At 35.9% G+C, this 25,033-nt stretch overlaps 2 protein-coding genes across 5 annotated transcripts in view; one reads left to right on the top strand and one right to left on the bottom strand.

The window, feature by feature from the left end:
- LOC134794690 (uncharacterized) overlaps positions 1-13,710 on the top strand; it is a 72,271-nt gene extending 58,561 nt beyond the window's left edge. For 2 of the 4 annotated variants that reach the window (XM_063766503.1, XM_063766484.1), the window contains 9 exons: positions 2,681-2,838; positions 3,465-3,600; positions 4,989-5,111; positions 5,227-5,451; positions 5,530-6,248; positions 7,232-7,399; positions 8,104-8,199; positions 9,978-10,074; positions 11,840-13,710. In XM_063766503.1, coding sequence (XP_063622573.1) covers positions 2,681-2,838; positions 3,465-3,600; positions 4,989-5,111; positions 5,227-5,451; positions 5,530-6,248; positions 7,232-7,399; positions 8,104-8,199; positions 9,978-10,074; positions 11,840-11,949 — 1,832 coding nt within the window. In that variant the 3' untranslated portion in view covers positions 11,950-13,710. Of the gene's footprint in view, positions 1-2,680; positions 2,839-3,464; positions 3,601-4,988; positions 5,112-5,226; positions 5,452-5,529; positions 6,249-7,231; positions 7,400-8,103; positions 8,200-9,977; positions 10,075-10,754; positions 10,953-11,839 lie in introns of all 4 variants that reach the window. The other 2 variants (XR_010144710.1, XM_063766492.1) reach the window with 2 other exon arrangements.
- LOC134796104 (uncharacterized) overlaps positions 1-25,033 on the bottom strand; it is a 349,320-nt gene that overhangs the window by 245,334 nt on the left and 78,953 nt on the right. The gene's annotated exons all lie outside the window — the stretch shown is intronic.

Here is a 25,033-nt window from a genome sequence, read left to right as displayed (position 1 = left end):
TATAGTGTGGGGTGTCGTTGGATAGGCATTTCAAAATAAATAGGGGTCTTTCAACAACATTTATTGATAAAGTGAATCATTTCGGAAATAATCGTTTAGAAAGAAACTTTTGAACCATCTGTCCAAAATATATGGAAAAAATCATGAAAATAGTGCTTAAAAAACTCAATCAAATAAAATTAAAACAAACTTGATCAGTTTAGCCGTTTATGAGTTATCGCTAAAAGTTTTCCCTTATTTTAATTAAAAGCCTGGCAACCCTTATTTGTGACCGGATTTTCGCAGGCAACCCTATGCCATTGTATTTGCAATAAATTTACCATCATTTTTATGTATAATTCAAGCGTCAGACAGACGAGTGCAATTATCGATATAAAATCACCTCTTTAAACACGGCAACCACATAATAGTGACCGGAAAAAGATAGGCAACCTAGTTGATTTATGTTGTACGAGTTGTATACTTTCCATTGAAACTTATTTCGTTCGTCAGACAAATGACTGAAATTTTCCCAAAAAAATTTTTTTTCCAAAATTTATTAAAAATAGCCTTGATCATATTTCTTTAGGCAACCCTATTTATTTATGTTCTGGAACATATTTTCTTTCATATTTTCATAGTTTCATCCGTCAGACAAATTGGTGAAGGTCGACCATATGTGGGATCTCCTACTATTATTTATGTGTTCATCGCAGATAAATCAGATAATTGTTCCTGATGTATGGATGTATTCTATATATTTATCTATATCGTCATCTAGTACTTGTATTAGTAGTTGTATTTTATAATTGTTAATGTATTATTATTATTTTTGCTTGTATGTAAATTCAATGTTGACGCGTAAAAGTGCCCTTGTGGCCTATTTGCTGAATAAATGTTGAAGTTTGAAGTACCCACAACAGAAGCCTTATTGAGCTTACACCGAAAAAAATAATTTTCTACAATACTACCAGAACGTATAGTAATTAAAAATATAGTTATACCTACTAAAATCCGGTAGTAATAACAAAAAATGTTGTATCGTGTAAAACTTGTTTTTTAATCATCACTGTTTAATTCTAGTTAAATGCAATTTAGTACTGCTTACAATTTCGTTGTATATGTAAAGATGCAAGTGTTGTAAATATTAAACGTTTGTCTCGTTTAATATATGCATCGTAACACTAACTATTGATATGTAAAAATAAAGATACGAGTGTACACGTTACAAGTTATTATGTTGTGGTTACTATAATGCATTGTAGTCTGAACGAATCAAACAGTTGTGCCAACACCACGGTGTATGCGCGGGTGGCGGGGGGCGGAGAAAGGAATTGCGCAATTCACAGAACGGCAGCCATTACGCCAGCGTCTTACGTTCCGACCGGTCGATGTTTTATTTACGTAGATCCTGTCCATAATTTTATTGTAAACTAGTACAAGTGTATAGTATAAGTGCGTGTTGTTTGCGTGTTGCTGACACAGTGAAATGTGCGGGCTCCGATTAAGGAAAAGTCCTCCCGCACCGATGTGGATAAGGAGGGATTCAAACTGGTGGAAAGGAAACGCAAGGCGTGCAGGGCGCCTCGTAAAACTCTGTGTGGCACTGCGGAGCCGGTTAATTCTGGCCTACGAGTTGCGACACCGAGTAAGGCGCTCTACGTGTCTCGCCTGCATTACTCCGCCGGGGCCGACGAGGTGGTGGAGTACGTCCGCCGGAAGACTGGCTACACGCTGAGGGTGCACCAGCTACAGTCGCGTCACTATGTGCACTTCAGTTCATTTGTAGTGCGCGTGCCGCGGCCTCTGCAGGACACCATCGCAAGCGCGGACTTCTGGCCGAAGAGTGTGGTGTTTCGGCGGTTCCGGGGCAACCTGCCGAATCCTACGCCGAGTCAGACGACGCTACGGAGCCACGCTGTTACGTCGTCGCCCAAATCCAATGTTTAATTTGTATGTCATTTTTGTGTCTATTGTTTTCTTTGTTATTGTTTCTTTTGTAGTGTCACAGTGCCTTGGTTTTACTGTAATGCTGTGTTACTTATTTGATCAATAAAAAAAAAAAAATAAGTGTGTAAAACTTGTCTGTATTTACTAGAAGAGCAGTGTATTGGTTATATATTGTTCACGTAACCAGAACCCACTGTGCTGAAGGGACTTCTAAACGGGCCATATGTTCACTGCAATATGTGGCCGGCAACTATTAGTGTCCCTCTCTAACATGTGAGTAAGAGGACACCAATAATTGCCGGCCACATATTGCAGTGAACATATGGCTCGCTTAGAAGCCCCATTAGCACAGTGCGTTCTGGTAACGTGAACAATATAAAACCAGTACACCGCACAAATCGTTCAGTTACATATACTGAATACCTTGTTATAACAACAGGACAGGAACGTATATGTTACTGTATTATTTAGTAACCATTAACAGACCGGCTAGTTGGGTTTACTAAAAGTCTTATACCCACTACTATACACTTCATAGAATTAACAAATTTAATTTAACAAGAATGGTCTGGTTATGTTTACAAAGTGTCCTGTCGTCACATATACAACAAGACAATATAGTACAGCTAACCAGATTCTGGTTACCAGTACCAGGTTTTTTTTTCAGTGTAGGTACTGTGGGGCTAGCTCGATTTGTGTAAGATTGTCTCATAATATTTATTTATTTAAAGAAACAATTATAATATTTCAGGCGTTCGTGGTAAACTAGACAGCGTACAAACCAGAAACGATCTGTCACATATCACGAACCAGCGTGCGTCGGCCGTGCCCGAGCTGGGAAGCGGGTCGCTGGAGGCCGAGCTGGCCCGAGTGCACGCCCTGCTGGCACTTAATTCTAAGGTTTATAAGGTTTTCATCTATGCCATGCACTTATTTTATTATTATTTTTTAAGTTTTATTAGCACACGCTACTGCATGACTTTATTGTAAAAATAGACGTTGTGAGTCATGCATAGGTAATTTTATAATTGAGTAGCTATTCTGAGATTGTAATTATTTTGTGCTTGTTTTTAAATTTCTTACCGATGCATGCATTAGTGCGTGTTAATTTAGATTTAAGCACCCTATCTAGCTCTACATTTTAGTTTTTTGCCATGGTAATGGACTGTTTGAACCTTCTATTTTCTTTCGTGGTTAACTATAATAATAATTATTTACTAATCCAGTATTACATTTGTAGACACATAGGTAGTTTTAGTTAATAACACTTTGTAGATAGCGTGACTGTAACATAATGAATAATGATATGTGTTAAATTATGGTTGGTTTGGATTTAGGTACTTTTATGAATTTATTTTATTATTCAAAATTTACGCGGTACATTGGAAAAAAATCATAGCTACCCACGATAATTTCAACTGTTCCCTGAATTTGTGTGTCATTGACTATTTGTTAACCGGCAAGCTATTAATAAATTTAATAAATATTAAAACGAATACAAAACCAAGTGTAATATATTAGAATGTTTTACTCAGAAACTGGAGCAGACCGTGGCCGATAACGCGCGTCTGGAGCGCGAGCTGCAGCAGCTGCGGCGAGCGCTGCAGGCGCGCCGCGCCGCCGCGCCCGCGCACCCGCCGCCCGCGCACGCCACCGCCATGCTCGAAGACGGTCAGTAATCTCCAATTGGCCTGATGACAGTAACAAAGAATCATGGAAATAATGGTTTCAAAGAAACATATACGTAAATACGATTCTAAAAAATGGCCCAATCTCAGTATAAACATTAGGATTATTAATATATTCAATAAAATAAAACTGCAAAATTCTCTAATCGGCCATTTTGACTGAAACGCGAATCAGAAGCGAGCTAAGAATTGACGTCATCAATGTATGATATATTTCTTAGAGCAACATAGACAACCTCATTGACTGTAATCCATTACGTCCTCACCAATGAGTTTGGAAGTTCAAAAAAAATATTATTTCGCCACTAAACATTTATTACGTCCAAAAAATATTATTACACGATATAAAGTAAATATTTATTTGTTATTATATAAATAAAACGCTAAATAATACGATATTTCACAAAAAAACTTTTTTAATTTTTTGGCTGAATGGAACTATCATTGCCATGTTGGCTGTCGTAACTAGAAAAAATTAAAAAGTAAACCCGGCGCTCGGTGATTTTCACTCAAAATTTACATGTATCTAAATAATTCATCTTAAATTGCAACCGTGTGAGAGTCTTTGTATAAAATGACTTATTGTGAACAATTTTTGTAATGTATTTATCACCCCTAATCGTAATATATGGTGCTGAATTAAAAATATCATTCGGATTCAAGGGAAATTCGTAACTGTAAGTATGTAAACAATGTCTACCACCATAATTTATGACGTCACAAATGTCGTGTGAGGCGTTTTCGCGCGAGGTTTAAACTAGCTATAATAAAATGCAATTATTTATGTTAAATCTTATGAGTATAGCTGAAGTATTGTGTTTTTAGGAACCAATACAAGTGTACCGATAATATTAAAAGGGATTTCAAAATTTGTCATCAGGCCAATTGTTACACCAAACTTTGCGCAAGGCGCTGCAGATATACCTTGTCCAACTGGTACCAAATCATGAAAAGTGGGACATTGTTTATTTTATTTCACTGTAATAAAATGTTATTGAATAGGGAATTCGATTTGAAAAAATATATACTTACATTACAATTTAACAAACAAAATAAAAATAATATATGTGTGTGCACACTGTGCACTGCGCCCACGAACTTCCCTTCTGTGGTAGACAGCGGTGAGTGTTCCGGGTTCCGGGCTGTCAACGAAAGTGTTGGGTGACTTGGGTGTAGGTACTAGACGTTTGTTTTTAATACTTCTTATTTGGCATAACATTTGATGACTGAGCTAAGTTCAACGGTATATTCTATAGATTTATGGAGGTTTCTGCCATACATGTCACGTCACCGACAAAATTAGTTAAAATAAATATAATCCCGACATAGGACCATTATATTTGAACTTAAATCCTGGTAAACGCTTTACAGAAGTATCACGGGTGCAGCAGCTAGTGTCGGCCTTGCAGCGCCAGCGGCAGGAGCTCAGTCGGGCGGTGAGGCATCTCACGCAACAGTCTCATGCTTTGCAGACTACCCACGATTCTTTACCCGGTAAGAATTTATTATTTTGTCTCAATTTTTTTAAACTGTCATTCATATATTTAGTGTTCACTGTTCGTGTTGTATCTTCGAGATCATTATTCTCATACATCTTCCAATGTTACAGGTAAACGTCGTCCAACTTCCTCATGGCAAGAAACCAACTTAGACACAGGTCATACAACCGACCACGGCAACTCTGACTACGACTACGACATGGGTAGCGTAGTCATGTCCCCTGGTAATTACGAGAGCAGTAACATGGACGTACCGCTGTATGTGGACACGAGAGGAGGGGGGAATGACGTCATGTCTCCTATGACCAGCGAGGAAATGCAAAATGGCGGATTCGGTAAGCCATATAAATAATTAGATAAATTAATGCCTTTCGCGAGTAAGTAATGTAAATGTATTTTACTTTTGCTTTCAGCGAACCTGTCCAATGTAGAAAAACAGGAGATCAAAACTGTGCGCATAGTGAAACGCGAAAGTGAAAGACGACAAAGGGATAGAGAGCGTTCTCTCCAACCCATGTCCGACTGGCCTTCCAATAACATCACTGCCAACCTTGACCAGTTTTTAGAAGAGGAGCTCATCCAGTCTTCCAACTACTCCAGAGCTTCGTCTGTGCCTCGAACTGATTTTAGCAAATTTGAAGAATACTACTCTAAGCCCCAACCTGCCGAACCTCCAAACTATCTTCGACTGAACGACAAAATGTCTTCCATGGAACTTAGTCCTAAATATCCATCAAGCCCGTCCCTATCAAACTATGATTATTCTCGAGACATATCCTCACTTAGCAGCAGTTATAATAGAAGTTACGAGAAGTCTGGTTACGATAAAACTATTTCGATTTCGACTCAATATTTGAACAGTCCCACGGATAGCGCTAGAACTCTGACAAACGATCCGTTGTCGAAAACGAGCAGCATTGGCAGCTTGACGAGATCTCATATGGAATTGTCGCCCATCTTCAAAAGCGAGGCGGCGAAACAAATCATAACTGAGATGTCCGGGGACGTGCCTAAGAACGGGTCTCTGCACAGGAGACAAGTGCCAAAGGAGAAGCGAAGGCATTACACAGCACCGCATCATCTAAGTGCAAAAACATTGAACGAAATGCCAAAGGAGGCGTACAATCAAGATGTAAGTATACTCCATTTGGCTTGTTATACACAGGATTCCATCTAATAGCCCCCGTTCAAAGCAGCCTATTGTGCCAAACAGGTAACTACGGAACTCTACATTGAACATAGCCCGACATGCTCTTGGCCGGTTTTTATTTCTTTACGTTACTGCCACAGTTATGTTTGGTTAGCTGTTAACATTTTTATCAAAAGGAATGGCATTCTTATAGATTTTGCGGTGCTAGTTTATTCGGTAACGCACTTAAGAATATTAAGTAGCAATTAGGTACTTCGTGGGAGCAAAGAGAATAAAGTCTATAGAGACGGATTGTCAAAGTAAATTATGTAGCTACAGTTCATTTACTGCCATCTTTCGACAGAATATTAAACCTGTTCATAATTTACCATGACAGTAACTCTCTTCTTCAAATCCTCTTTGGTTTGGTGGCAGTTATAAACATGTTAAATATTTTATTTATTGTCATGCCAAATACTCAAACTTCGAAATGAGCTTTACTTTTCTTAAACTGCAACATTTAGAAAGGGTCAGAGGTCTCCCTTTTGCCTCTCGCTCGGTACGTTTTTCTTCTTCCTCCTTGTCAAGCGAAATTAAACTTTAATTTAATATGAATAGAGTACCTACATTTTATTTATTACCTTTATTGACAGTACATGTTCCCCTTGTAAGTACATTTTAGATTTTTCCTTTCCTAGAGTCAGTGCGGAAAGAGAAGAGCCTTAGAATGTGAATGTTTCCCTTATATTCCACGACTCTTCTCTATCCGCACAGACTTTTGTGTTTGATCCTCGGTGTTCGATGGGTGGGTCGTTATTAAATGACTCGCGACTTGGATGGATTACAAGTGTAATTTTTGAGAAATTTGTGGGATTAAAACACAAGTACATATTTTACGTCTCGATTTCGTGGTTTTCTACTGACAAATTGGTTTGCCAGACTACAAATATACTTATTGAAATGATGATGATGTTCGTCGTACTCAGAAGCTGGGCCGGTCGCTGGACGACGCGGACATGGAGCGCGCACTGCGCGCCCCGCCCGACGTGGTGCGCTCAGCGCTGGCGCCGCCGCAGCGCTACGCCGACTCCATTGACCAGCTGCTGGCCGCGCCGCAGAAGATCCTCATACCGGAGCGCTACATCCCGGAGAAGGTAACTCGTGCTCTGGCTCGGTCGCTGGATGAGGCGGCCATGGAGCGCGCGATGCCGTCGTGATCGTTAAAAAAATTAAATATACGTAGGGCAAATCGAAACAAATTTTCACAGCTTTAGGAAAATGTTTTGTTTTCAAATTGGAAATCTGACAGGTGGAATATGGACTCATCGCCATTCATCTAGGGCCAATTCCAAGAGTCTGTCCTTAGTCATCTCCTTGATGGTGGTGTGTAAAGGCAAGCCCTGCATTGCATAATAAGGGCTAAACTAAGTGGTCTCTAGACCCGCCCTCTTAGTTTTTACCACTGTTATATTATAAATATGTTTATTAGGTATTTGGAATTAGGTCCAGTCCGGTCCAAGAAAATATAATTGTAAAAATATGTTGTTTTGCTACTCAAATGACTTGACTTGACGACCGGTCTGGCCTAGTGGATAGTGACCCTGTCTGCTAAGCCGATGGTCCTGGGTTCGAATCCCAGTAAGGGCATTTATTTGTGTGATGAACACTAATATTTGTTCCTGAGTCATGGTTGCTTTCTATGTATATAAGTATGTATTTATCTATACAAGTATGTATATCGTCGCCTAGTACCCATAGTACAAGCTTTGCTTAGTTTGGGGCTAGGTTTGATCTGTGTAAGATGTCCCCTAATATTTATTATTATTATTTATTAAATTGATTTTTTAATATTTTTTAGCCTCCTGAACTGTCACCCGAAGAGCAACAGAAGCGTCAAGAGAAGGTTGAGTCGATCAAGAAAATGCTTTCGGGGTCGACTGATCCCAACACCAAGGTAAATTAATTTCAAACTTATAGAAATCGAATACATACACTATAATGCTATTAAAGTATACCCGATTGTTAGACAGATAACATACGTATAAAATTTGAAATAACATTTTCATCCGTTTAGTTTAGCGCAATCATAAGTATCATAACATTTGTGATCCATAAGTATTATTTCAAATTAAGTGTAGACATCATCTGCACTTAGATTAAAAAAAAATGTGAATGTGCAGCGCTTACCCCATCTCAACCCATAGCCATAGCATTTCTAATAAAATCTCCCTACTCGTATCATCGCACATGGTAAACGTAACAACTATGTTCTCTACATATTTCCTACCACGTCTGACATCACAACTATACGTTTTAAATACATCATTTTAAAACCTCAGTCATACTTTTTTCCATCTCGCATGTTGAATCAGCTCGCACCGCTTTTAATGTTGTCTCGGGTGACTTTTGTTCCTTTTGCATGATCACACTTTCATCGTACCCAACGTTTCAAAAAATTACCTAAATTATAGAAAGTTGTATTAGGTAGTTTTTCGGGGGCAGAAAATATAGGTTGCTTTTGAAATAGATATCTGATTATTAATCTTTGTTATACGCAAGGAACATTTTAAATTATTTTATCTACACACATATCATAAACTGTCTATGATGCCTTCAAAATCCGTAAATAATGGCCCACATTACGATAAACTGTTTTGTTACAGCAAATTTCTTATCTGTGAAAATGTGGTAATAGCTTCATTATTATATCAAAATCGATTTGGTAATGCATTCAAATTTCGAACATCTCTGAACAAAAAAAACAATTTGATTTGACCGCTATTATAATATCAGTCGAGATGACGTTTTAATCGAAATCAAATGACAATTGCATACAATATTGACAAATCTCGCATGTAAGTTGGTATCGGACGATATGGTAATCGACCCCGATTCTAGTTTGTCTCTGAATTAAAAAAAAACTACGGATGCGTGACTTGCGTGAAAAAAGTTTTCATTTGCCGCCATTTGACGTACAGTTTATCTTTTAATTAGTTTGTAAGTAAAAAATAATTTGTTTTGTTGTGTTTAAAGTAACTACTTAATAACAAAAGTTTCGTGTAAAATGTGCGATAAAGATATTTCGGAGACGCCACCTCATATCCGCGAGTTCCGCCAGAGAGGAAAGGGCCCCAATGTCGGCTGTAATATGAGGTTAGTGAATATATCATAGAAAGTTTATAATATGTGTGTAGATAAAGCAGTGTATGTAACTGTACATAATTAGGCATTAAAACACTCGTGTGATACTATTATGAAACTCATTTCATTCGTTTCATAAACCCACACTAGTATTTTAATGCCTTTCATTATGTAGTAGTCACATAAACTACTATTACAGTACCTCCTACATATTATATGGTGCTACTTTCCGTGCCTATGTCTAAAATTGAAAGGGCCATAATTATGTACTGTAAAACGTTGTACGATACACGTGCGAATAGGTAATTCGCAACTCGTGTCGACTCGTGTCCCTTCGGTCGTATTTTAATTTATCACCACTCGTTGCGAATTTCCCACTTTCCACACTTGTGTCGTAAATACCTATTAGATATCTTGATAATCCTAATCGTTTTTTTTTAAATTATAGTTTCTAATTCATTAAGATTCTTAATATATGTAAGTATTCTGCCTCCGAAATAGGTACCTAAGCTTGTTTAGCAGCTTCGAATGTTGGCTGTAAATATGTAATCTAGCACACCTACATGTGTCTGCTTTTTACAACGCGTTTAGAGCCCGGACGGCGAAGAGAAGCGACAGCGGGAACACTTATTGCAGATGAACCAGCTGCTCGCCAAGCAGGTCACCGAAATGAGCAAAATCATTGCCGGTAAGAGTGATGACTTGATGCAAATATAATTTAAATCCTATTGTTTATAGTTTGTTTAATAAATCGTACCATACCATGTTCATTGTATGTACCTGGTTTACATACTTAATATTGGTTAATCAAGGGTTGGGACGTAGATTGTTTGAAATACGATTTATTAATCAAATGTTATTAAACCCCTTAACTTCACTTGATGCATTTTTTACCTATTGACATGCTAATGACTCAAGTTTGTTCGTATGCACTAGTTTATGTTTTACTCGTACTTATCTTGCAAGTTACATTAAATAAAACAATTAAACAATTCATTTTTTGGAATTATCAGAAAGTTTATTAAAAAACAGAAGGGACGCTCTGCTACTAGACGTCCTTAAAAGCAACATATTGAAACTGTCTGGTAATTTCATAATCTAGTCCAGGAGTTCCCAATGTTTTCTTTAGCGCAAACCCGTTTACAGGTTCTACTTATTTTTGCGACTACCTTATAAACAAAGATACCTATACTCTACGTGTAGCTCTGAATGTATAGGGAGCGAAGTAAGCATAGTGCTTCTGACGCCCCTGAGACAACGCACAGTTTGGGAACCCCTAAACTAGTCGATGATACTAACGTTCACGTGTGTCCACGCATGTAACATTATTTTGCTTGATGTTGTTTTGTTTTGTCCCGTTTTCTCCAGGAACCAACACTGAGCAAGGCCCGACCGCCAACAGCAAATAATTAAACCATTTACATACAAATCTCACGTACAAATCAGACGCATTATCAATAAATCATCCTTAACTATAGTCCTATTAAGTGAATTTGTAAGTAAATTGGCTAGAACAGCGGTCGTTCGAAGAACTGTTGCAGCATGGTTTCGTTTTTGCATTTTGTTGTGAGTAGACCCTAAATTATATAATATTTTAGTTGCATTTGTTTGTTTTGTATTTTCATAGTTTTAAATTTTAAAACTCTCTTTTGACGTGTCCTAAATTCGTACAATTACTAAAGTCTATTTCAATAGAACTTGCTAACTATGTAAACAAACAACGTAACTTTGTTTTATCACTGTTTCACTTTGAACTTTCACACCACCTCATCAAATACCATTGAAACCATACACATATACACTATTGAAACGGTCCGTTCCGTAAAATACATAAATATTTAATTAAAAGTTTAAAATGGGTTCATAAGTTAGGTTATTAGGACCTGTTGAAATGACGGTTTTGTTTCTTTTAAATTCTACAATTGTCTATGATGGGTAGTGTTGTTACTAAAGTTTGTGTTATAAATCCGCTACACACTACCCAACCCACGCTCTGTACCTACCGCCGCGGTTATAAAATACATCAATACATCATTCTTAAGTACTAATTTGTTTTCTGATCGTGATTAAACAAATTAAAAATAAGTAACTACTTGTTTTTTACTTTTGGGATTTTATTATTCGATATGGTTTGACATTAGTAAAGTAGTAAGTAGTCTTGCCCATCACTAATAAATTCATCATTCAGAGACAATTTCAATATGGCGGTTTGTTTACATAGTTAGCAAGTTCTATTGAAATAGACTTTACCTTTAACACCTCTTGAGGCTGACAAGAATATTTTTAAAGAATATGACATATCTATTTAACTAAACTATGTCATATTTATTATATCATTCATATGTATGGTAAAATCCTGAAACCCGTAGAAGCCTTTATATATTTTAGTTGTCAGGACTCGGGAGGTTAAGTTGGACTAAAATGTAATTAAATTGTTGTATTGGTTTTTACAGTGAAAGCGTTAGAAGAGTTGCCGCAGCGAAATAACGCGGACGACTTGGACGACCGCTCTCCAGATGTGGAATTGCCTATTTATCAGCAAAGAGACAATTTCTTTACTTAAAGATCGAAAACGATCGTGGTGTCTGATGATGTATTACTTTCAAGATATTTTATAATTGGTGGACGACGGCGGTTTAAACTTATGACTTATTGTTGTTAGTTAACGTATAACTCTATTAAAGAATAATCACATGCTATTGCTATTATAGTGCGGTGTGGGCAATATCTTTGCTGGGTAGGCTTTGTACTGTACTTAGTACTTTTTACGAGTAGGTAATAGATTGGAAATTCTCGGAGTTCCTCGTTGAGTCCGATTTAACTCTGATGACGATTCGACTATCTAAATAAAGTTAAGAATGTATAACCTTAAAAAGAACATGATCATTCGGTACCACGTTAGGTGATTACCACACCGACGTCGAATCTAGACTCCACATCAGTGTGTAAACTGCCTTATATTTATTTTAAATAAGCAGGATAAGATCAACATACAGACTTATCGTGTTGTAATAATATTTAATCAAGTTGTACGGGCTTTAAATACTTTATAGTGATACCTACACTTATAAAAATCAATTAATAGTTATACCCTTATGTAATAGAATATACTTCTTGGACTATAGAACTTATACAATAGGTACGTATTAATCTTTATGACTATACATTTTAGCTCAATTATCTTCTATCTTGGTATTTAGACTCCATATATATTATACATACCTACTAATAGCGAAAATATTATTCTGTGCAACGCTGTCCCTGGACTCCTTTAGGCTGCATTCGCAGGAGCGCTTTTACAACGCGCGTTAAAAAAGCGTTTGAATGACACAATTGGATACATGTGCATTTATTCACACGATGGCGGTGGCGCTTTTTATCAAGCGTTGTTGGATTTTTGACTTTAAGCGTTGGTCGATAAATCGAATTTAGCGTGCGGACGGATTCAAGCGCTTTTTTTTCGCGCCACCTGGATGACGCTAAGATGAGGAGGAGGACCGAAATATACCTATGCAATTGCTGGTAAAGAAAATATTAGGCTAAGGTTTTACTACCCGTCGCAAGTTTGATAACTACATGTGTTATGGAATAAAACTGTGAGTGGTTTATACGCACCAAGTCTGACATATTTCCATTGTTTTGAATTATGCGTGTACACTGTAGGTACATTAATGTTCGTTTTATAGTATTGTCCAGTTAACCTAGTTTGTGCTTCGTTTATTCTTTCAATATTTACGCGGTTAAGTTGTGTTTTGCCATAAGGTATGTTTCGATAAATTTGCTGACGTGCGTTTCCGAGACGCCTGCATATCAGATACAGCACACTTCTTTCGAATGACGAATAACCAGGCGTTTGGGTCTGAAGAATGATCAATTTCGAGTAAAGCGACTGACTGATGACCAATGTTAAGAACAAAGTAACCGATCAATTTATAATATACTTGTTTACTTCATTGTAGGTTTCTTATGTAGGTATTAGTATTTGCTCAATTTTAACAACATTCCTTCAATAGTTGATTTGAAATATATATTGTAAATAATATATGTTTGTACAGGTAACAATTTTCATAAGTACCTACTAATTATATGGTACGTTTATAGGTCAGTTGTTTTTTTTTTCTACTTAATTATTTCAAAGTAGGTTAGTATTCTATGTGAAATGCCTTGGATTGTTACTTTAGATAAGGTTCGATGTAGTAAATCGTAGCTGTAAGACGATGCCATGTTAATCGGTTAAATGAATATAGTACCTAAAGCACATTATTTAATATAATTACACAGGTACTTAAGATGAGAAATCGAATTAAAATGCGTTTTAGTATTATTTCGTTTCTTTTATTTGTTGGTAGGTACAAGTTTATACTTATTTTTAAGTTTTGTATTTTATTGTAGAAACTTATTATTACAAGAATTATGAGTAAGTATCAACATTTTATTTATGACATGCACAGAATAGATTGTCAGTTTGTAGCAAGTAGCATATATTATATTCACGGATTGTATCAATTTCCTACTATTGTTAATGGGCATTCTTACAATGAATAACTTTATGCCTTTAACCTAACCATATCAATTAGTCTTGTTCTAGATATGAATACCTAACAATAGGCGATCGGACTAATAGATCAAATAAGTTACTGATTCAATCACATTTCGATCTCTTATTGATGTGTAGGTACGTGTTGGAGGCATCTTGGTGCTAGCAAAAAAACCGGTAATAATTAGACACTTGAGTAACTAGAAACTTAAAACTTCAGATATTTTTCCCGGTAGGATAAATAGACATATTTACGACATAATACGACCCCCCAGTTAATGCCAATGCCAGATGGTGTGGCACATATACCTATGGTACGACCAAGGAGGATTTAGCTGTTCCCTTTGCGGTACGAATTCTTGAAAATAATGTACAACACTAACACACACACACAGATTCTAAATAATTAATTATTACATATAACTTCAACAACCCGAACCCACAATATGACTAGGCACTTTATATTGCTTAAGAAATATAAATAAAATAAGAAAATAATAGCATAAGCATATATCTATTCATTTCTTTGAATTAGTTCACATTTTCATTCATCGCAGTATCTCGGATCTCATTGTTCACGATGTCAAAAATAGAAGCGGTATTTTTTCAATATTAACGAATAGCTGTATTTGTTATGAATGTGTGCTTATTTCATGAATTTGTACTGCATGAGATGTGCATGAGTAACGACAAAATCCTTTGCGATTGTCCTGTATAGTACCACACCACCTGATGTTCAACGCTTGGAAATAGATTGAGCCCAGCATTTTTTAAACATTTTCTTGTTCCTGACCTACGGACGTATGATAACGCGGAGATCGCGCGATAATGACATTACAAATACAAATACGAAGTATACGCAATGGTTCACACTTTTTCCAAACACTGTTGATGACAATGATGGCGCATGTTCCTACATGTACATATGCTGGTATGTGTCGAATGCAATGATTTTCAAACAAATCCGGGGTTTATTGTTTATGTTCTGAGCGTGGAGCGAGCATCAAGTTGATATCGGTTATTGGTAGTAGGTACTTAGTTTATTAAAAAACAAGCGTGCAATTTATATCAAATTTTATGTGCGTATACTTAATGGCGTAGGTACCTATTGCCTATTAAAAGCTTTAAATAGTGACTGTATTCCCTGTTACTCGGCCTCATACGTGTTGCATGTAGTAAAATTATATTTCTAAGTGAATGTTTGCTTAGTACCTATGTAATATTACGACTATACCTACCGTAATTGTAATAATCTAACTGTAATGGAAAATATCACGGTGACGCAAATTGTCGACACATACATTATTTGCCATAATCAATTATTTTATATTCTAGTACTTCTAGGTATCGACTTTATAACATACGTGATAGACCTAGCAAATGCGACATTTAGGTAGGTACTTAAAATTTGTTTCAGTCTACGAGTATAATATAAATAATATAATCTTCCTGTATCTTGTACCTTAATTTACTGAAAAAATGTCCGAATGATATTTGTATTACCTATTAACTTGCCTACCACTAAATTTGTTTCTCGCATAATGACTTGATTTATTTATTACGCTAATTAGAAATCTCTATGTTTGAATTTCACTTCATTATTTTCTTACAATTTTAATTTTGTAAATTGACTGATCATGTTTTACCCAATGTTGATAATGCCTTAATTATGGTAAAAACATAGCTAGTATTTTAGCTTCAATAATATTCTGTAACACACATAGTCCCTTTACCTATACTTTCAACTTCTTACAAGGCGTTCTAAGCTCAGCGCTCAGTGCAAACGTGCGCAGATGTGACACTATATGAGAAGATAAAATACTGACTATTATTTTTACTACAACAATGTTGTTGTGTAAATACCTACAGGGAAATCGTAGAGTTTGATATTTGTTATCTATACCTATTCTACTTATACTTACCTACCATTTGAATGCGTTTCTTGTGCGCTTGTACAAATTGTCGACACAGGGGGGCGATTTTTGAATTTCGATCGCTCGATTTCATCACTTGAAAATCGATGGAAAACATCGAAATGCTAATTTTTGAAATACGAGCGATATAAATTTGGAATCGAGTGGTATTGACCACTCGTTTTCAATTCCATTAGTAGAATTTAAATGCCTAGTAGTAGAGATATTATAGAACGAAATACAGGAAATCGAGCGGTCGAAATTCAAAAATTGGCCCCCAGATCGTACTAATTAATTTACTGGTATAAATCGCTTAGCTTAAAATTACAGTTGGGGACTGTATGTCCACAAAATCTGAAAATTAATAAAATACACTATTCATTCATGTTTGTTTTATTAACTTCAAAAAATATACCTATCCATCTAAGCTATTATAAGTAACTAAATATAGCACTATAATGACACATTTCTCAAATAAATATGTAATTAAATAATATGGCAAGTATAGGTATATGAAGAATAATGTAAATCTTTGGACCCTATTCTCTACTCGTCAGAATGGCAGATCCACGTGGGCATACCTATCGTAATGGCGCTTATTAGTATTTTATTCTTGTTACCGTCAATGGGGATAAAAGATCTCAAGTTTAAGGGTAAAAAACATATTAAGCAGGTATAGCTGTAACGATCTGATTGCTGTTCGCGGACTCCAGTCCCTAGTTATATTTAGCCCTTTGAGTATAGCATCAATATATGAAAAGTTTTCTTAATTTCTATTTAAAGTTAATTGTTTTAATGTAAAGTACCATCTCTTAAAATATCGGTAGCTAATTTGTTAGTGTCTCTCCCGACATGAAACTTTGAATGAGAGAGATATATCTTTGCTCGTAAATCTTCTACGACAGTAATTCCTACGACCATTTCTGAATACTCAAAATACAAGTACCTACACGAAACTTTTCTTAGATTCCAAATGTCGAGTAAAAAATTGTTTTAAATAATAAAGTCGGTTAATCTCTCGTCAAGTAACACTAAACACGAAACGCGAATTGCGTAATAAAAATCAGAAATTTGCCGAATCTACACGCACTCAACTCAACATATATGAACAGATCGATAACACTATGATTATTCGTAGAATTAGAGTGGGATATTAACAATCAATCACGGATAACAGTATTTTTATGCAATAACTTTTCCTTCTTTATTAAAAACAAAACCTATTTGTCTTTCCTGCCTCCTGTGATTTATGTTTGCTAACAAATTTCGTTTAGGTACCTATAGAATTGAATTAATCTCCATAATCTCTGTGAACGGCCATTAGCCTAATTTTAACGGCATAATAATTTGTTCACATCCAGGTCGTCGCTCTAGTAGGTATCCTCTAATCGCCCTAATCGGAGTCGGCTGTGCCGAAGCATGTTATGCCGATTCCATTGTTATCAATATTCAAATATATTCAAATTAAGATGCTTGAAATTTCACAATAACTAATAGATGCATGTTCTGTATCGGTTCTTTATAAATACTTACCTAAAACCTGCACATAAACATTGACATAAACCTCATTTCTTCAATGCTTTAATTAATTGTACCTTCGTTCGTTCGTTTGTTGTGCCTGTGACAGCGGTCAGCCAAACAGTATAATTTTACTTTTCGAAGGTTTCGATATTACCTCTATACATAAAGTGCCAATTTTCATTCGCACAGAGCTAAATATAAAAATAGTAGTAAAAGGGCCACAGTAACAATAATGAGGTATGCGGCGTTGTATGGAGGTTGTCAGTCTATTATAGGTAGGTATGTAGGCAGATTTACTAGCCTCTGTTATGAATAGAACCTCTTGTATAGAGTAGGTATATAGTAGATATTATAGAATTTTTAAGCTAGTTTAGCTAATGTTCTAAACTTTCACCACACCCAGGTTATCAAAATAAACTACCTTATCTAAATTCTATTTCAATCTATCGAATGACAAGAAAGTCCATTTCTTTATTTTCATCCAATTTCACGGTTCGCGTGCTAAATCATTTTCAAATGTTTATTTGTCACTGTCGCGCTTCAAATACGGTTAACGATGCGACTTTCTTCGTAAGTGAAATGAAGTACTGTTAACAGTACATTACGATACAAGTGCGAAAAGTAGGAAATCCGCAACGAGTGGCGATAAATTGTTTTAAAGCGACACGGGTTGCGAACACCTTTACGCGCGTGTATAGTACATCGTTTTGCAGTAGGTAGGTACATATGGCCCTTTAAATTTTCGACAGACGCACGTATAGTGCCAGTTACCCCACTAGGGTGGTAAATTATCACCATATGTACTTTAAAAGAAATTATATACATAAATCATGCATTTAATGTTACTGCCAAATCTGTGTCAATTATAATTAATTAAGTACCTACCTACCCCATATGTCATTTAATGAGTAATTTTTATAGTTCGTTTTTTAGAGCACCGTACAAAACTTTGTTCACGGTGCTCTTATGGGATCACTTCGGTCTTGCAAATCGGTTAAATGCGTTTTTCTCAAAGACCGTTTGATGTAGGTACCTAAAATTTGGAATAGTTATGGCAAGTACCATCACTAACACTGTGAATAAGTCAAAACTGCTGATTTCTGATTTTAGGGGGAAATTTAGGGGGTTGAGAGGGTTAGCCTGATTTTTTTTTTATTTGTAAGAATCGTGTGGGGTACCATTAGAAAGCTTGCAAAAAATTGAGTCGATGGACTGATTTTGACTTCATTTTAGAGTGCAATAGTTTCGATAAAAAATGCATTTAAAGTTGCAAGTTTTCATACAAAAATTTTCACCTCTGTCCTGGCGATTTTCGCGAAAACTATAGCTAACAGGCAGCTGACCAGTCAATACCCAACTTAAAGAAGCATGGAGACGGCGGGAAAATTATCAGCTTAACTTTATCTTTATTAGTTTTTCAACTGCAGCCTGATCTTTGGTTGCTTAGGGCTAGCTAACTGATGCTTACACTGGTCATTTCATATTAGGAAGTAGTTTTAGCAAGAAAGATCCTTAGTTAAAACTTTGGCATTGAAATTTATGACGTATGTCTTTGATACAAAGTTTAATTCTGCTTGCTTATTTTTGTGGGATATTTTTTTTTTTCTGAATAGCCTACTATAAGTATGCGAGAGATCTACAAAATACAACCTTATTATATTGCAAATAACTTTAAATTTCGAACGGGCTTTCCAACCAATTGACTATCTCAATGTGCTCAATAAGAATCATATTTATTATTGCAGTTTATCTGAAAAAATTCAAATTAAGAATTCCGTTCTTCACTGTCGTTGTGTTTTTTTTCACAATAGAGCACATATAGTTAGTAAAGCGTATAGAGAAAGGGAACGGTGCTCTGAACACCGTATTCTTGACTTCGTGCTTGGCCAATTATTTAGCATTAGAAAGAACTTGAAAGAAGGTAAGCGATCTCGACATGTCTTTTAATTGAAAAACGCTTTTTAAAAATCAGTAACTATTACTTATGAAAGCAGAAGAATATAAATGATCGTATTAGATTCATAACTGTTACATATTTGCCGTAACTTATTTTTAAAATGTTTTCAATTAAAAGACACATAAAGATTGTTTACCTTATTTCTAATGCTAAAAAAAACGAACTATATAGGCGTACTCCAAATTCTGTTTTTGAAGCCCTTCAGCGTTCAGTTTTACCTCTTTTTAGACACGGATGATGAGGATAATGGATGATCTTAATTCTTTGTCCAATGTATATCTGGACGTCGGTAGGTAGCGATCTGTTAGTCAATGCGCGTACGGCGACGTGGCCACTCAATGCCGATCGTTCTTCCTTCCGTTATGTTTGACGACATCCCGGCCAACTGTAGCGTTTAATATCTCGTTCGAGTTTAAAAAACAAGAGTCAGCGGAGCGGTTAAATTTATATCGACAAAAAATATTTCAGTAATGTAGGTATATTAGTTATATTAATTATTAGATACTAAAGATATATGTAATTATACATAGATACACAATCTTTGGTTTCTTAATGTTATCATTAAATCAATTATAGCCGCTCTGGGAATCAGCTACATATTATGTATGTACATACATATTTGCGGCGTTTGTTGTTGAAACTTTGGGGCCATGGGGGTCAAGTGCGCGTCGGCTGTACGAAGACTTGTCGGCGCGCCTAATAGAGGCTTCTGGTGACCAGAGGGCTGGCCACTATTTTGCACAGTATCACCATACAGCGAGAAAATACATGGATATACATCAGTATATCTTGCCCGTTGACGGCGATCTGGGCCAAATTTTATCTGTAGGTTTTTATACTTAAATAGTAAGTGGTCCATGGGGTCCCAGCGCGCATATTTGCGCGCATTGTTCGCAGAAATCGCGAAGCGTCTGGTTGACGTAACTGGTGACCGAAGAGCTGGCGGCTACCTCGCACAACGTATCAGCATTGCGAGACAGCGAGGAAATGCCGCCAGCATCCTTGGTGCAATGCCTCTAGGGCCTATTTTAGTTATTAATTACTTTTAGTAAATAATACCACTGAATATAGGGTGTCTCTGACCATGGGGCTTTAAATCCAGGGCTCGATTCTACTCCCTAAACTGAGCTACTTTTATTATGGCACCAACCCCGAAATCCCGAAAAATTTTTTTATTACTTTTTCATACATTTTGGCTGATCAGATGTCGACGTTTTCTATGGAAAAGCAAAAAAAAAAATCCCCGATTTTAGGGTTGGTCCCATAGTAAAAGTAGCTCAGTTTAGCGAGTAAAATCAAGCCCTGGATTTAAAGCCCCATGGTCAGAGACATACTGTATATCTTGTTTGTAAATAAATTAATTTAAAGAAATGTTTGAAAAAAAGATTACTAAGTTTTAAGTTTGTTTTTTTATTCTTTGTTTTTCAGAATTAAATAAACTTCCCCATTTAAATCCTAGATATTTGCGGCATTTACAAGTCGGTCATCTTATGAGCAACAACGAATGTATGTAGTTGTCATTCCCTGTTTACGCAAACTATCATTGTTTTAAACAAACCACATGACGTGGGTACCGGGAAATCTGAAAAATAATAGGGATTTTTACGTTTCTGATATATGAAATGTCGTAAAAGTAGGTATGTATGGTTAACAGAAAATTGCCACATGAATACCACAGTAGGTTAGGTAGGTAAGCCATTTCTTAAAAAACCAACTAATCCAATAATAATAATTAAATCTCAAGACCTTATTTCAAACGTTTAGGCTGTGAGTTATCTGTCAGTAGGTAATATCTACATAAACATAACGGAATTGCTTTATTTATTTAGAATATTCTTTTTCTGCTAACTTGCACCACGCGCCATGATGAAAAAGAAACAATCATTCGATATTTATCACGTTTAAACACGTTTTTACCGGTGCACAGTGTAAAATTAAATTACTTACATTTTATGTTATAAAACTGCATGGGCACACATTTATACGGTTATAATAATTTACACAATGAACAAATTGGTTTATTTTCCAATTACACCTCCAGTTACCTACATTTAAAAGAGCACTTTCTCCCAGCCCGACCTCTTCTGTTAGGTACTTAAATAATAAACTATGTTGCACACACAATATAGGTACCTATAATGCTCTCAAATTCCAACCTTCACCTTTGTTCACCATAGTTAAATGCCTGTGATCTACGGACCGAGAGACGTACAGCGTGCAGCGAGCTGCAAAATGCGTACCCACTTTATGAATGAAATTCATTCAATAAGTGGGTATGCTAGGACAGCTTTGTTTCTTATGCCTTCTGGTCCTATATAGAACAATTAATTAATGACTTCAAAAAAGATAAACTAATATTTTGGAACTAGGCTAATGGTATATTTCCACTTGATAATTACCTATTAAATCTATTGATTTAATTTCATATTCACGTTCAAAGGCTCTGAGAAAGTAGAAAGTGAAAACATTATTTATTTGTAAATGTTATTATTAGAATCATGGTTCGATAACAGTCATAGATGTCTCAAAACGTTGAACTTGACTTCTTTGAACGAATAAGTTAAAAAATTAAAATCAAAAGACAATTCCGCTGATTTTCATACTTTACTTAATGAACAAATCATTTTAAAATTACTGCAGTACAATCTTTGCTTTAATTACTGATTATGCAAATTTGCCTTGTCTTATTTGGTTTTCTCGCATTCGATATGAAAAGTAGATTGTTAAACTCGCGGTAAAGACACCATTTGATCATCTACTGTACTAATAGCTCCCGTTTAGCCTATTGTGAAGGAAGAGGTAACTACGGAAGTACGGAACCCTATACTGAGCATGGCCCGACGTGCTATTGGCCGGTTTAGTAAAATTATATAGTGTCCATCCTTGTTTTACAAACTTAAGATAGTATAATGTACGTTATACCTATGTACCTGCTTCCTTCGAAAATATCATCCACTTGTAACAGTACACAGTACTATGTTACATACCGATAAACGCAAATCTACCTACTAAAAGAAGGTAATGAGTTCATAAAACATGGAATAATACAAAATGTAGACGTTTTCAAATTAAATATAGGAATATCTCCGAAAGGCATAAGGTCCACCGATGTACAGTTATAAACAGTGGGGCCGATGGTAAGCATGGGAATTATTTTCATGATTATTTTCAGGGCAAGTCCCTAAACACTTCATTGATGTGAAAGCTTCCATTAAAATTCTTACTTTTATTAATAAGCGTATTTTTAAGGTAAATAAGATAAGGGCGGATTAAAGAGAGGCACTTAATGCGGCGTGAATTAACTCGCATTAAATATGAAAGTAAACAATTCGACCGTTTATTATACGCATTGTATCCGTGCGTGTCTGTTTAGTGTTGTTTTGCAATGTTGACTTTATTCTATTCGGAATAAAGGTATATTTGCAAGTGAATAAATGCGTAAGATACGAAGTTGGGAGAGCAAGTTAAAATTTGGTTCCTTTCCCTGGATAACAACTGGTTTGGGCACCGTTGCTCGACCCACGCCGCGGTATTGATCTCATTGTTTGATGCATTGCATTTTTCGAATTGTCATACATTAAATGCCATTCACAGAAAAGTATATACCAATACAGGCTGATGTTAAACTGCTGAATTTATAAACATATTTATATCAAGGCTGAGACACACAACACATATACCTACAAAGTTTGCTCTTCCTACGGTGGCTCTCCTCTTCTCGCACGCTATGAGATGACTGCCAATAGCTAAGACACACGGCCACATGGGAATAAACCATAAGTTAATATTGTACAAGAATAAGCTAAGATCAACTAAACTAAGTTTTGCAAGTGTAAAAAAAATCAGTTTTTTAATGGATGTATTCGGACGGATACCTTCATTGATACATAAGGAGGATTTCAGAGAACATAATCCAATTTTTATAGGTAAACGTACCGGTCCCAGTACATGTCATCTTGAAACTTAAGTCATTGTCAAGAGAGGTTACAGCAAGGTGTCATCTATTGGGCATTAGCATGTCGAGCACTAGTACGTTTACTTACGTTACGTTACGTTTATTTATAAAACTATTTCACTGAAGAATCAGTTCAGTATAAAACATACGGATATTGGCATTGCCATTAATTAATATTGCCAAGTTAAAGGATAATTTGTGGCACCCTATGCAGCGGCTTTTCGCTTCTTTCGGCGCGCACATATAACCGCTCTGCAGCGACAGCGCGCCGCACTCGTGCGCACGCCGTCGACAACACAACCGTAAGTACACGCATCACATTAATTATAAGTACTAATCATACGACAAATCCAATGAAAACAGTGAGTGTGTGAAACAGTAATTTTATATTTGAAAACTCGAAAAAAATTCGTTACTTAATCTTTTTCCCTTAAAAACCTAAGCTCAATTAGTCCAATATTCATTATTATCAAATAACATTATCTGTTTTTCTTTATGCCAAAAAAATACAAAATATAATCGAGCTGTCATTTATCTATTATGCTTTCTCGGGACTTAAATGTCCCTATACGAATTCAATTGTTGATTACTACAGGGTGGCCAAAAAATAATTGCCAGGGAGGTTTTGGGATTATACTGACCAACTTTTACTATGGGACCAACCCCGAAATTGCGAAAAAAAAATTTGGCTGTTTCATACAGTTTGGCTGGTCCATTTTCTATGGGAGGGTAAGTGTGAAGAGGTAAATAGCTGTGCGCATGCTTTCACATTTATATTTAATATATTTTAGTAAAGCATCTATTATTTACACGTCTATGCTTAAGCAAGTCAACAATCCTACATACATACATGTAAACAATTGTATAGGCGCCTTAACAGTAGGTTCAAACTATTCATTCATAACCGAGCTTTTCCGGGAAGTAAAGAAAAGTACTTGCTCCGGAAATGCAAGAGTTATCTGTAATAGTATATATTTTTGCAATTACCCTGTCCACTTGACCGGTTCAGTTTGCATAACCTAACCGACTTTGTTCATTGTTTATAAGCGTTTCTGTGCAAATTTTAATATTGCCATCGAAACGGACATTAGTGAACTTGGCTCTGAGTGAAAGTTCCCGCTATCCACTCCGATTATGATAATTCTAACGGCTTTCGAAGTCCTTTGGCCACTAATAAAAGGGAAAATCGATAGCCAAGTTTCTCCACGATCCCGGGACGACTGCACAAATGGCTCATAAATGAGCTGAAATTGGTAATAAATTTACTGCTGATTTTTTTAACTTACGAGTACATTACGTTGTTTCATTTGTATGTAGGTAATGTGGCGTATTCGGTTGTTAATGTTGGTAAACTGTACTAAAACTAAAGTGATCTGAATTAAACTCTTGGCTAGGGGAAGTTAATTATACCTATAGGTATAGGTACCTACTGAGTACTTGTGAATTCAGTTTATATGTAACTGTTAAAAAACACACGTTCTGTTGTTTTAATTTTTGTTTAAAAAGTGATGTACATACGCGGCGCGTGAATGAACCTAGCACGCGAGAGCTACACGCAAGTGATATTGCGGCCGTTTATTTTACTAATCTAGTGTCATAATATTTTTAGAGTATAAAATATGGGCACGTTTAAAAAAAAATTAAAATATTGAGACAGTTGAAAATGTCGTAGTATACTTAACGCTTAAAGTCAATGATTAGGTTAAGTTTGTATTGTATAAAAATTACTTGTAAATAAATATTGAGGTATTATTATTTCAGCAG

This window comes from Cydia splendana, chromosome 1, assembly GCF_910591565.1.
Source record: "Cydia splendana chromosome 1, ilCydSple1.2, whole genome shotgun sequence".
NCBI lineage: Eukaryota > Metazoa > Arthropoda > Insecta > Lepidoptera > Tortricidae > Cydia > Cydia splendana.
This window is presented reverse-complemented; position numbering and strand designations above follow the sequence as displayed.